The sequence below is a fragment of the Coregonus lavaretus genome (assembly GCF_964263955.1).
Source record: "Coregonus lavaretus genome assembly, contig: HAP1_SCAFFOLD_3272, whole genome shotgun sequence".
Classification (NCBI taxonomy): Eukaryota; Metazoa; Chordata; class Actinopteri; order Salmoniformes; family Salmonidae; genus Coregonus; species Coregonus lavaretus.
Window position 1 is genome coordinate 290 of NW_028160940.1, and position 14,270 is coordinate 14,559.

General features: G+C 44.3%; 1 protein-coding gene across 1 annotated transcript in view; it reads left to right on the forward strand.

Moving 5' to 3' along the window:
• Window positions 1–1,132: 1,132 nt before the first annotated feature.
• The window catches only part of LOC311121275 (autotaxin-like), a gene marked incomplete at its 5' end in the record, with an annotated part of 40,617 nt that continues 27,479 nt past the window's right edge, over window positions 1,133–14,270 (forward strand). Inside the window, 7 exons of the mRNA XM_084195784.1 lie at window positions 1,133–1,230; window positions 1,359–1,438; window positions 1,578–1,697; window positions 4,571–4,626; window positions 9,818–9,883; window positions 10,123–10,195; window positions 10,715–10,823. Coding sequence (XP_084051910.1) covers window positions 1,133–1,230; window positions 1,359–1,438; window positions 1,578–1,697; window positions 4,571–4,626; window positions 9,818–9,883; window positions 10,123–10,195; window positions 10,715–10,823 — 602 coding nt within the window. The remainder of the gene's footprint in view (window positions 1,231–1,358; window positions 1,439–1,577; window positions 1,698–4,570; window positions 4,627–9,817; window positions 9,884–10,122; window positions 10,196–10,714; window positions 10,824–14,270) is intronic.

A 14,270-nucleotide genomic window follows, 5' to 3' on the forward strand; every position in this document is an offset into this window, starting at 1 on the left:
AGCATTCTTTGTCCTCCAAACCCGACGAGTTGAGTTTTTACCAAAAAGTTATATTTTGGTTTCATCTGACCATATGACATTCTCCCAATCCTCTTCTGGATCATCCAAATGCACTCTAGCAAACTTCAGACGGGCCTGGACATGTACTGGCTTAAGCAGGGGGACACGTCTGGCACTGCAGGATTTGAGTCCCTGGCGGCGTAGTGTGTTACTGATGGTAGTCTTTGTTACTTTGGTCCCAGCTCTCTGCAGGTCATTCACTAGGTCCCCCCGTGTGGTTCTGGGATTTTTGCTCACCGTTCTTGTGATCATTTTGACCCCACGGGGTGAGATCTTGCGTGGAGCCCCAGATCGAGGGAGATTATCAGTGGTCTTGTATGTCTTCCATTTCCTAATAATTGCTCCCACAGTTGATTTCTTCAAACCAAGTTGCTTACCTATTGCAGATTCAGTCTTCCCAGCCTGGTGCAGGTCTACACTTTTGTTTCTGGTGTCCTTTGACAGCTCTTTGGTCTTGGCCATAGTGGAGTTTGTAGTGTGACTGTTTGAGGTTGTGGACAGGTGTCTTTTTATACTGATAACAAGTTCAAACAGGTGCCATTAATACAGGTAACGAGTGGAGGACAGAGGAGCCTCTTAAAGAAGAAGTTACAGGTCTGTGAGAGCCAGAAATCTTGCTTGTTTGTAGGTGACCAAATACTTATTTTCCACCATAATTTGCAAATAAATTCATTAAAAATCCTACAATGTGATTTTCTGGATTTTTTTCTCTCTCAATTTGTCTGTCATAGTTGACGTGTACCTATGATGAAATTTACAGGCCTCTCTCATCTTTTTAAGTGGGAGAACTTGCACAATTGGTGGCTGACTAAATACTTTTTTCCCCCACTGTACATATCTGGCTGTATACTACACAGTGGTAGTGGAAGGTTTATTGAACCCTCACAATAACTCTAAATTGGACCACTTTCTTTGGAAGGGGACACTACTTGGTTGCATGATGACTGTGAAGACATTAAAACCCATGAATGTCCTGCTGGGTAAGATACCTTTTTTACCTTTCACAACTATTTCACCGCGATTCACAAAACGTGAGAACCTTGGAGATAGTCTAATGGACTTTTCTCCCCAGGTTTGTCCGTCCCCCTCTCATCATGGTGTCAGTGGATGGTTTCAGAGCCTCCTACATGAAGAGGGGAAGCACAGTGATCCCCAACATCGAGAAACTCCGTAAGACATTCTGAATCATCCATGACAGGGCTTGAATACTCATTTGACTGGGTCTACTTACTGCATTCAAATTTGTGTCAAAATTGTTTCCATTGCATCGTATCTGTTTTGTGCCTTTTTACCTCTAGGAGCATGTGGTACCCATGCTCCTTACATGAGACCGATGTACCCCACTAAAACGTTCCCCAATCTGTACACTCTTGCAACGGTACGTACTGGTCAATCATCCTTTTTCTTGGCCCGTCTTCCTCGCTGAACTCAACTGAACATTTTAGCTTCAATTTTGCCGTTATGTAATGTAACATCCACCCCAGAAGGGTTAACGCCTCAGCTCTGACCTTCTGTAGGGCCTGTACCCTGAGTCCCATGGCATAGTTGGCAACTCCATGCATGACCCCGTGTTTGATGCCAACTTTAACCTGCGGGGTCGAGAGAAGCTGAATCATCGTTGGTGGGGAGGTCAGCCGGTGAGTCCTACTCTCTCTGTTCTGTTCTGTGGTTGAGACATACAGTGCCTTCAGAAAGTATTCACACCCCTTGACTTGTTACACATTTTGTTGTGTTACAGCCTGAATTTAAAATGGATTCAATTGAGATTTTGTGTCACTGACCTACACACAATACCCCATAATGTCAAAGTGGAATTATGTTTTTAGAAATGTTTACAAATTAATAAAAAATGAAAAGCTGTCAATAAGTAATCAAATATTCAACTAAACTAAATAAGTTCAGGAGTAAAAATGTGCTTAACAAGTCACATAATAAGTTGCATGGACTTACTCTTTGTGCAATAATAATGTTTAACATGATTTTTGAATGACTCCCTCATCTCTGTAACCCACACATACAATTATCTGTAAGGTCCCTCAGTCGAGCAGTGACTTTTAAACACAGATTCAACCACAAAGACCAGGGAGGTTTTCCAATGCCTCACAAAGAAGGGCACCTATTGGTAGATGGGTAAAAAAAATTAAATAAGCAAACAGACATTAAATATCCCTTTGAGCATGGTGAAGTTATTAATTACACTTTGGATGTTGTATCAACACACCCAGTCACCACAAAGATACAGGCGTCCTTCCCAACTCAGTTGCCGGAGCGGAAGGAAACCGCTCAGGGATTTCACCATGAGGCCAATGGTGACTTTAAAACAGTTAGAGTTTAATGGCTGTGATAGGAGAAAACTGAGGACGGCTCAACAACATTGTAGTTACTCCACAAAACTAACCTAAATAACAGAGTGAAAAGAAGGAAGCCTGTACATAATAAAAAATATTCCAAAACATGTATCCTGTTTGCAATGAGGCACTAAAGTAAAACTGCAAAACATGTGGTAAAGAAATGAACTTCATATCCTGAATACAAAGCTTTATGTTTGGGGCAAATTCAGTACAAAACATTACTGAGTACCAATCTCCATATGTTCAAGCATGGTGGTGGCTGCATCATGTTATGGGTGTGCTTGTCATCGGCAAGGACTAGGGAGTTATTTAGGATCAAATAAACAGAATACAGCTAAGCACAGGCAAAAATCCTAGAGGAAAACATGGTTCAGTCTGCTTTCTAACAGACACTGGGTGTCAAATTCACCTTTCAGCAGGACAATAACCTAAAACACAAGGCAAAATATACACTGCAGTTGCTCACCAAGATGACATTGAATGTTCCTGAGTGGCCTAGTTACCGTTTCGACTTAAATCGGCTTGAAAATCTATGGCAAGACTTGACAAGAAAATGGCTGTCTAGCAATGATCAACAACCAACTTGACAGAGCTTGAAGTATAAAAAATAAAAAAAAAAGTGCAAATATTGTACAATCCAGGTGTGCAAAGCTCTTAGAGACTTACCCAGAAAGAAACACAGCTGTAATCGCTGCCTAACATGTATTGACTCAGGGGTATGAATACTTTCTGTATTTCATTTTCAATACATTTGATAAAATGTCTAAAAACATGTTTTCACTTTGTCATTATGGGATATTGTGTGTAGATTGATTACCAAAAAAAAAAAAAATTCAGGCTATAACACAACAAAATGTGGAATAAGTCAAGGGGTATGAATACTTTCTAAAGGCAATGTAAGTCACTCTAGATGCCCTCCCATACTAGAAGCCCTCCCTCCCATACTAGAAGCCCTCCCTCCCATACTAGAAGCCCTCCCTCCCATACTAGAAGCCCTCCCTCCCATTCTAGAAGCCCTCCCTCCCATTCTAGAAGCCCTCACTCCCATTCTAGAAGCCCTCCCTCCCATTCTAGAAGGCCTCCCTCCCATTCTAGAAGCCCTCCCTCCCATTCTAGAAGCCCTCCCTCCCATTCTAGAAGCCCTCCCTCCCATTCTAGAAGCCCTCCCTCCCATTCTAGAAGCCCTCCCTCCCATTCTAGAAGCCCTCCCTCCCATTCTAGAAGGCCTCCCTCCCATTCTAGAAGCCCTCCCTCCCATTCTAGAAGGCCTCCCTCCCATTCTAGAAGGCCTCCCTCCCATTCTAGAAGGCCTCCCTCCCATTCTAGAAGGCCTCCCTCCCATTCTAGAAGGCCTCCCTCCCATTCTAGAAGCCCTCCCTCCCATTCTAGAAGCCCTCCATCCCATTCTAGAAGGCCTCCCTCCCATTCTAGAAGCCCTCCCTCCCATTCTAGAAGCCCTCCCTCCCATTCTAGAAGGCCCTCCCTCCCATTCTAGAAGCCCTCCCTCCCATTCTAGAAGCCCTCCCTCCCATTCTAGAAGCCCTCCCTCCCATACTAGAAGCCCTCCCTCCCATTCTAGAAGCCCTCCCTCCCATTCTAGAAGCCCTCCCTCCCATTCTAGAAGCCCTCCCTCCCATTCTAGAAGCCCTCCCTCCCATACTAGAAGCCCTCCCTCCCATTCTAGAAGCCCTCCCTCCCATTCTAGAAGCCCTCCCTCCCATACTAGAAGCCCTCCCTCCCATTCTAGAAGCCCTCCCTCCCATTCTAGAAGCCCTCCCTCCCATTCTAGAAGGCCTGCATCTGTGTTCTATTTGCACAGTAATGGCCTTACAGCTGGCCAGGTTTGTCTCTCTCTCTCTCCTTTCATATGAGACTGTTTAACTTGGCTTTGAGCATGAATGTTATAAAACTAGTGAGTAGTGTTTCAATTTAATAACTGTCCATTTCAAGTTGAGACATTGGATTGAAAATGGCGTCAGCCTTGCAAGTGTAATGTAGTGGTTTAAGGTCACAAATGCTTTTGAAGGACCTTTGTTGACGAAAAACGAACACATTTTCCCAAAAAGTGTTATATGCCATTACACTACAAATTATATTGTCTTATATCACAGTTTAATAATAATTTACAGTGGTTATATTCACTTTTATTCTTGTTCTAGATCTGGATTACAGCAGTGAAGCAGGGGGTGAAGGCTGGCACTTTCTTCTGGCCTGTGTAAGTCTCTCTCTCTCTCTCTCCCTCAATTCAATTCAATTCAAGGGGCTTTATTGGCATGGGAAACATATGTTTATATTGCCAAAGCAAGTGAAATGGATAAAGAAAAGTGAAATAGACAATAAAAATTGAACAGTAAATATTACACTCACACAAGTTCCAAAATAATAAATACATTTAAAATTTCATATTATGTCTATATACAGTGTTGTAACAATGTGCAAAAGAGTTCAAGTAAAATAAATAAACATAAATATGGGTTGTATTTACAATGGTGTTTGTTCTTCACTGGTTGCCCTTTTCTTGTGGCATCAGGTCACAAATCTTGTTGCTGTGATTGCACACTGTGGTATTTCACCCAGTAGAAATGGGAGTTTATCAAAATTGGATTTGTTTTCAAATTATTTGTGGGTCTGTGTAATCTGAGGGAAATATGTGTCTCTTAATATGGTCATACATTTGGCAGGAGGTTAGGAAGTGCAGCTCTGTTTCCACCTCATTTTGTGGGCAGTGTGCACATAGCCTGTCTTCTCTTGAGAGTCAGGTCTGCCTACGGCAACCTTTCTCAATAGCAAGGCTATGCTCACTGAGTCTGTACATAGTCAAAGCTTTCCTTAATTTTGGGTCAGTCACAGTGGTCAGGTATTCTGCCACTGTGTACTCTCTGTTTAGGGCCAAATAGCATTCTAGTTTGCTCAGTGTTTTTGTTAATTATTTCCAATTTCCAATCTCTCTCTCTCTCTCTCTCTCTCTCTCTCTCTCTCTCTCTCTCTCTCTCTCTCTCTCTGTCTACCTCTCTACCCCCCCCCTCTCTCTGTCTCCCTACCCCCCCCTCTCTCTGTCTCCCTACCCCCCACCCCCCCCTCTCTCTCCCCTTCTCTCTCTCTCTCTCTCTCTCTCTCTCTCTCTCTCTCTCTCTCTCTCTCTCTCTCTCTCTCTCTCTCTCTCTCTGTCTACCTCTCTATCCCCCCCCTCTCTCTCTCCCTACCCCCCACCCCCCCTCTCTCTCTGTCTACCTCTCTATCCCCCCCTCTCTCTCTCCATACCCCCCACCCCCTCTCTCTCTCTCTGTCTACCTCTCTCTCTCTCCCCTTCTCTCTCTCTCTAAACCACATCTGAAAAATGTCTGTTCAAGGCCATTTGTATCATATTCCCCCCTTCTCAATGCAAAGATAATATGTCCCACGTGCTTTATCACCTCACAGCTCATAGCCTGTCAATATTCTCCTCAGAACTCTCAAGTAGTGCTGAGCGATTAACTGACATTTCGTAAATTTTTTAGGTTATTAAACAACTAATTGATCAACGTCGGTACAATTTCTTATATTCCATTTAGTATTTTTTTTTTTGTGAGCCCAACACACCGTTTCTCTAGAGCTCCAGAGTGGCGCAGTGGTCTAAGGCACTGCATCTCAGTGGTCTAAGGCACTGCATCTCAGCGGTCTAAGGCACTGCATCTCAGTGGTCTAAGGCACTGCATCTCAGTGGTCTAAGGCACTGCATATCAGTGGTCTAAGGCACTGCATCTCAGTGGTCTAAGGCACTGCATCTCAGCGGTCTAAGGCACTGCGTCTCAGCGGTCTAAGGCACTGCGTCTCAGTGGTCTAAGGCACTGCGTCTCAGCGGTCTAAGGCACTGCGTCTCAGCGGTCTAAGGCACTGCGTCTCAGCGGTCTAAGGCACTGCGTCTCAGCGGTCTAAGGCACTGCGTCTCAGCGGTCTAAGGCACTGCGTCTCAGCGGTCTAAGGCACTGCGTCTCAGCGGTCTAAGGCACTGCGTCTCAGCGGTCTAAGGCACTGCGTCTCAGCGGTCTAAGGCACTGCGTCTCAGCGGTCTAAGGCACTGCGTCTCAGCGGTCTAAGGCACTGCGTCTCAGCGGTCTAAGGCACTGCGTCTCAGCGGTCTAAGGCACTGCGTCTCAGCGGTCTAAGGCACTGCGTCTCAGCGGTCTAAGGCACTGCGTCTCAGCGGTCTAAGGCACTGCGTCTCAGCGGTCTAAGGCACTGCGTCTCAGCGGTCTAAGGCACTGCGTCTCAGTACAGACCCGCTGTATCACAATCGGCCGTGATTGGGAGTCCCACAGGGCGGCGCACAATTGGCCCAGCGTCGTCCGGGTTTGGCCGGTGTAGGCCGTCATTGTAAATAAGAATTTGTTCTTAACTGACTTGCCTAGTTAAATAAAGGTTAAATAAAAAATAAAAAAATAAAAATAAATCAAAATCATTCATGGGAGAAATCAAGTCAAGAGCTATGTGGGACGCTGGGTAGAAGGGAGTTGTAGTTTTCATTGAGCAAATATTCAACCTAGTTCAGCGCAGAAACGTGGTAATTAACTACATTGACCATAATCCATTGCGCCTGTTTTTTCCCGGGGTCAGGCAGAGATGGATACACTTTTACCCCTGCTACATTAGGTAAGATACCCACAGACCGCATGAGAGAGGAATGTACACAGCACAAAGAGAGCGAGAGGGATATAGATAACATTAGATGGTATGTCTGTTTGGCCGCTACTGCCTGAACAGAGATGAGATGATGACTTTAAGGAATTAAAAATAATAAGTAATATACGAATATTGTATTATTTCATAGTAATTTCCTTTTTTTTTTAATTGACGTCTACCCAATGTGGACCTGACAGAAACAATTTGAATATTTCAAAGTTTTGGCAATTGAATGTATACCATTTTTGGCTTGGGAATTTCCATTAAAAAGCAAAAAAATAATTGTAATGTCATTATTTCATAATGCATTTTCTTATATATTCATTTGTATCGAAAACAAAATCGAAAACGGTGTTTTTTTTTATCAAACCGGAATCGACCTAGAAAAGCACTAGTCGCTCAGCACCACTCTCAAGACAAAACAACAACAGAAACTGCTGCTATTATTTTGTCATAACACCGTTGTGGATTTCAGGTGGCTGGAAACTATATGGGCATGTTCATGTTTAGTTGTACTCTGGCTAACCCAACGCATGCAGGCAGCTAAAAAAACAACAACGCCTCACATATTCATAAAGACACAGAGGCCTTTGAGACAGACTTCAGTTCGGAGGCATAGAGCCCTAACTGTTTTGCTTAGCAATTTACTCACATTGGCCTATTAACATAAAGTGGGGTGCCTGCCTGTGAACTTGGCCAGCTGGGGGACTCCTTCAAAACATAGCAGTACCAAAGTGCATTTCAAGGTGCACTTCCTGTGGTAGGCCCAGGGCACAGAGGAGGAGGAGGAGGAGGAGGAGGAGGAGGAGGAGGAGGAGGAGGGGGGGGGTTGTTAACTTTACAGTACAGTATAAGACTGTATTATTTAACCATTGAGGTCTGGAGGAGAGGAGGTGACGGGGAGTTGTGATTGTAGCTTTGTGGAGGTCTCTGTTAAGACCAACTCCAGGGAGGTCTTAACCAACACCAGAGGGGTTGAGAAGAAGAGAAGTTAGTGGGATACGGTCTACCCCCTTCCATACCCCTAGGCACCCCCCAGCTCCCCCACAAGCCCCAGTTAGAGAGGCAAACCATGGGGTTGATGGTTGGCAGCTGTGCCTGGTGGGCTGGAGGATGGAGATCTGTAGGTGGCCCACCGCTCTACAGGACAAGAACAGGAGGGGAGGCTTTGCGGTTCAAAGGCTTACAGGGGGGAAGGAGAGTGTTGTATCCTCCGACTTTATAGGCTGATTATAATGTATTTAATGGTTCTAATCTGGCCGCTTTCCTGGATGCAAACAGAGAGGATCAAATGAGGTGTTGTAATACATAGTAAATCATTGATACACAGCATCCCAGACATAGTAAATCATTGATACACAGCACCCCAGACACAGTAAAGCATTGATACACAGCACCCCAGACACAGTAAAGCATTGATACGCAGCACCCCAGACACAGTAAAGCATTGATACACAGCACCCCAGACACAGTAAAGCATTGATACACAGCATCCCAGACACAGTAAATCATTGATACACGGCATCCCAGACACAGTACATCATTGATACACAGCATCCCAGACACAGTAAATCATTGATACACAGCACCCCAGACACAGTAAAGCATTGATACGCAGCACCCCAGACACAGTAAAGCATTGATACGCAGCACCCCAGACACAGTAAAGCATTGATACGCAGCACCCCAGACACAGTAAAGCATTGATACACAGCACCCCAGACACAGTAAAGCATTGATACACAGCATCCCAGACACAGTAAATCATTGATACACAGCACCCCAGACACAGTAAAGCATTGATACGCAGCACCCCAGACACAGTAAAGCATTGATACGCAGCACCCCAGACACAGTAAAGCATTGATACGCAGCACCCCAGACACAGTAAAGCATTGATACGCAGCACCCCAGACACAGTAAAGCATTGATACTCGGCACCCCAGACACAGTAAAGCATTGATACTCGGCACCCCAGACACAGTAAAGCATTGATACGCAGCACCCCAGACACAGTAAAGCATTGATACGCAGCACCCCAGACACAGTAAAGCATTGATACGCAGCACCCCAGACACAGTAAAGCATTGATACGCAGCACCCCAGACACAGTAAAGCATTGATACACAGCATCCCAGACACAGTAAATCATTGATACACAGCACCCCAGAAAACAGTCAATCATTGATACACAGCATCCCAGACACAGTAAATCATTGATACACAGCATCCCAGACACAGTAAATCATTGATACACAGCACCCCAGACACAGTAAATCATTGATACACGGCACCCCAGACACAGTAAAGCATTGATACACAGCACCCCAGACACAGTAAAGCATTGATACACAGCACCCCAGACACAGTAAATCATTGATACACAGCACCCCAGACACAGTAAATCATTGATACACAGCACTCCAGACACAGTAAATCATTGATACACAGCACCCCAGACACAGTAAATCATTGATACACAGCACCCCAGAAAACAGTCAATCATTGATACACAGCATCCCAGACACAGTACATCATTGATACACAGCACCCCAGAAAACAGTAAATCATTGATACACAGCACCCCAGACACAGTAAATCATTGATACACAGCACCCCAGACACAGTAAATCATTGATACACAGCACCCCAGACACAGTAAATCATTGATACACAGCACCCCAGACATTGTTAGTGAATTACATTTTGTCCTCCACATAATGACCTCAGCTGATGTGTCTTCCCAGTTCCATCCCATTGGAGAGGAGAGTCCTGACCATGCTGCAATGGCTTCACCTGCCAGACGGAGAGAGGTAAATCAGCTTATTTGATTCTCTTCTTTAGGCTGTTGCCATCTGCAGTGATATATCAGCAGTAAATCCCATTCTTTACATGAATGCAATATATCCGTTCTATGCTTAGCAATCTCCATCTGACTTTGTAAGTAAGTAAGTTGTGACTTTGCTCCCATATCCTAGCCCTGTGTTGAGACCTGGGGGCAGTCTAGTACACAAGGCCAATCTAAGCTTCCCTTCCACCTGTTTTGTTTCAGGCCATATGTGTATGCCATGCACTCTGAACAGCCGGATACGTTTGGCCACAAGCTGGGGCCCATGAGCACTGAGGTGAGCTGGGGCTGGGTCTGGGTCTGGGTCTGAGGCTGGGGCTGGGGATGGGGCTGGGTCTGGGGGAGAGACGGTTGTGGTTGTGGTCCAGACTACCGGGACCTGAGCATGTGTTAAGCAGCGCTCACTACATCTGCGCTCACTACATCTGCGCTCACTACATCTGCGCTCACTACAGCAGCGCTCACTACAGCAGCGCTCACTACAGCAGCGCTCACTACAGCAGCACTCACTACAGATGTAGGTAGTTACATACAGAACACTGTAGCACAAACACTGTCTTTCTGTTTCACCTGTCCACCCCTAGGACAGCCCCAAACTAATCCAGGCATGTACATGCATGACCAGTACAGGGTGGAATTGATGAACCATTTTCTAGAGATTGTGATTGTGTTCTGTTAATTGTCTAATAATGATTAGGTATTTTGATGATCCGTACAGGGATCAATACTTCTACGATATTCCCTGATCATTGTGATTGCTATGTGAATATTGATCAGTGTATATTCTGTGCTGCAGCTGAACAACCCTCTGAAGGAGATTGATAAGATCGTTGGTCAGCTGATGGACGGCCTGAAACAGATGAAACTCCACCGATGTGTCAACATCATCATGGTGGGAGATCACGGTACTGCTGCACAACTGCCGTGCACCTTCTCAACACACACCAACTCTACCTACTCAACATACCAACTCTACCTACTCTATACACACCAACACTACCTACTCTATACACACCAACTCTACCTACTCTATACACACCAACTCTACCTACTCTATACACACCAACTCTACCTACTCTATACACACCAACTCTACCTACTCTATACACACCAACTCTACCTACTCTATACACACCAACTCTACCTACTCTATACACACCAACTCTACCTACTCTATACACACCAACTCTACCTACTCTATACACACCAACTCTACCTACTCTATACACACCAACTCTACCTACTCTATACACACCAACTCTACCTACTCTATACACACCAACTCTACCTACTCTATACACACCAACTCTACCTACTCTATACACACCAACTCTACCTACTCTATACACACCAACTCTACCTACTCTATACACACCAACTCTACCTACTCTATACACACCAACACTACCTACTCTATACACACCAACTCTACCTACTCAATACACACCAACTCTACCTTCTCAACACACACCAACTCTACCTACTCAACATACCAACTCTACCTACTCTATACACACCAACACTACCTACTCTATACACACCAACTCTACCTACTCTATACACACCAACTCTACCTACTCTATACACACCAACTCTACCTACTCTATACACACCAACTCTACCTACTCTATACACACCAACTCTACCTACTCTATACACACCAACTCTACCTACTCTATACACACCAACTCTACCTACTCTATACACACCAACTCTACCTACTCTATACACACCAACTCTACCTACTCTATACACACCAACTCTACCTACTCTATACACACCAACTCTACCTACTCTATACACACCAACTCTACCTACTCTATACACACCAACTCTACCTACTCTATACACACCAACTCTACCTACTCTATACACACCAACACTACCTACTCTATACACACCAACTCTACCTACTCAATACACACCAACTCTACCTTCTCAACACACACCAACTCTACCTACTCTATACACACCAACACTACCTACTCTATACACCAACTCTACCTTCTCTATACACACCAACTCTACCTTCTCAACACACACCAACTCTACCTACTCTATACACACCAACTCTACCTACTCTATACACACCAACTCTACCTACTCTATACACACCAACTCTACCTACTCTATACACACCAACTCTACCTACTCTATACACACCAACTCTACCTACTCTATACACACCAACTCTACCTACTCTATACACACCAACTCTACCTACTCTATACACACCAACTCTACCTACTCTATACACACCAACTCTACCTACTCTATACACACCAACTCTACCTACTCTATACACACCAACACTACCTACTCTATACACACCAACTCTACCTACTCAACACATACCAACTCTACCTACTCTATACACACCAACTCTACCTACTCTATACACCAACTCTACCTACTCTATACACACCAACTCTACCTACTCTATACACACCAACTCTACCTACTCTATACACACCAACTCTACCTACTATATACACACCAACTCTACCTACTCTATACACACCAACTCTACCTACTCTATACACACCAACTCTACCTACTATATACACACCAACTCTACCTACTCTATACACACCAACTCTACCTACTCTATACACACCAACTCTACCTACTCTATACACACCAACTCTACCTACTCAACACACCAACTCTACCTACTCTATACACACCAACACTACCTACTCTATACACACCAACTCTACCTACTCTATACACACCAACTCTACCTACTCTATACACACCAACACTACCTACTCTATACACACCAACTCTACCTACTCAACACACCAACTCTACCTACTCTATACACACCAACTCTACCTACTCTATACACACCAACTCTACCTACTCTATACACACCAACTCTACCTACTCAACACATACCAACTCTACCTACTCTATACACACCAACTCTACCTACTCTATACACACCAACTCTACCTACTCTATACACACCAACTCTACCTACTCTATACACACCAACTCTACCTACTCTATACACACCAACTCTACCTACTCTATACACACCAACTCTACCTACTCTATACACACCAACTCTACCTACTCAACACATACCAACTCTACCTACTCAACACATACCAACTCTACCTACTCTATACACACCAACTCTACCTACTCTATACACACCAACTCTACCTACTCTATACACACCAACTCTACCTACTCTATACACACCAACTCTACCTACTCTATACACACCAACTCTACCTACTCTATACACACCAACACTACCTACTCTATACACACCAACTCTACCTACTCTATACACACCAACTCTACCTACTCTATACACACCAACTCTATCTACTCTATACACACCAACTCTACCTACTCTATACACACCAACTCTACCTACTCTATACACACCAACTCTACCTACTCTATACACACCAACTCTACCTACTCAACACATACCAACTCTACCTACACTATACACACCAACACTACCTACTCTATACACACCAACTCTACCTACTCAATACACACCAACACTACCTACTCTACACACCAACTCTACCTACTCAACACACACCAACTCTACCTACTCAACACACCAACTCTACCTACTCTATACACACCAACACTACCTACTCTATACACACCAACTCTACCTACTCTATACACACCAACTCTACCTACTCTATACACACCAACTCTACCTACTCTATACACACCAACACTACCTACTCTATACACACCAACTCTACCTACTCAACACACCAACTCTACCTACTCTATACACACCAACTCTACCTACTCTATACACACCAACTCTACCTACTCTATACACACCAACTCTACCTACTCAACACATACCAACTCTACCTACTCTATACACACCAACTCTACCTACTCTATACACACCAACTCTACCTACTCTATACACACCAACTCTACCTACTCTATACACACCAACTCTACCTACTCTATACACACCAACTCTACCTACTATATACACACCAACTCTACCTACTCTATACACACCAACTCTACCTACTCTATACACACCAACTCTACCTACTATATACACACCAACTCTACCTACTCTATACACACCAACTCTACCTACTCTATACACACCAACTCTACCTACTCTATACACACCAACTCTACCTACTCTATACACACCAACTCTACCTACTCTATACACACCAACACTACCTACTCTATACACACCAACTCTACCTACTCTATACACACCAACTCTACCTACTCTATACACACCAACTCTACCTACTCAACACACACCAACTCTACCTACTCAACACACCAACTCTACCTACTCTATACACACCAACTCTACCTACTCTATA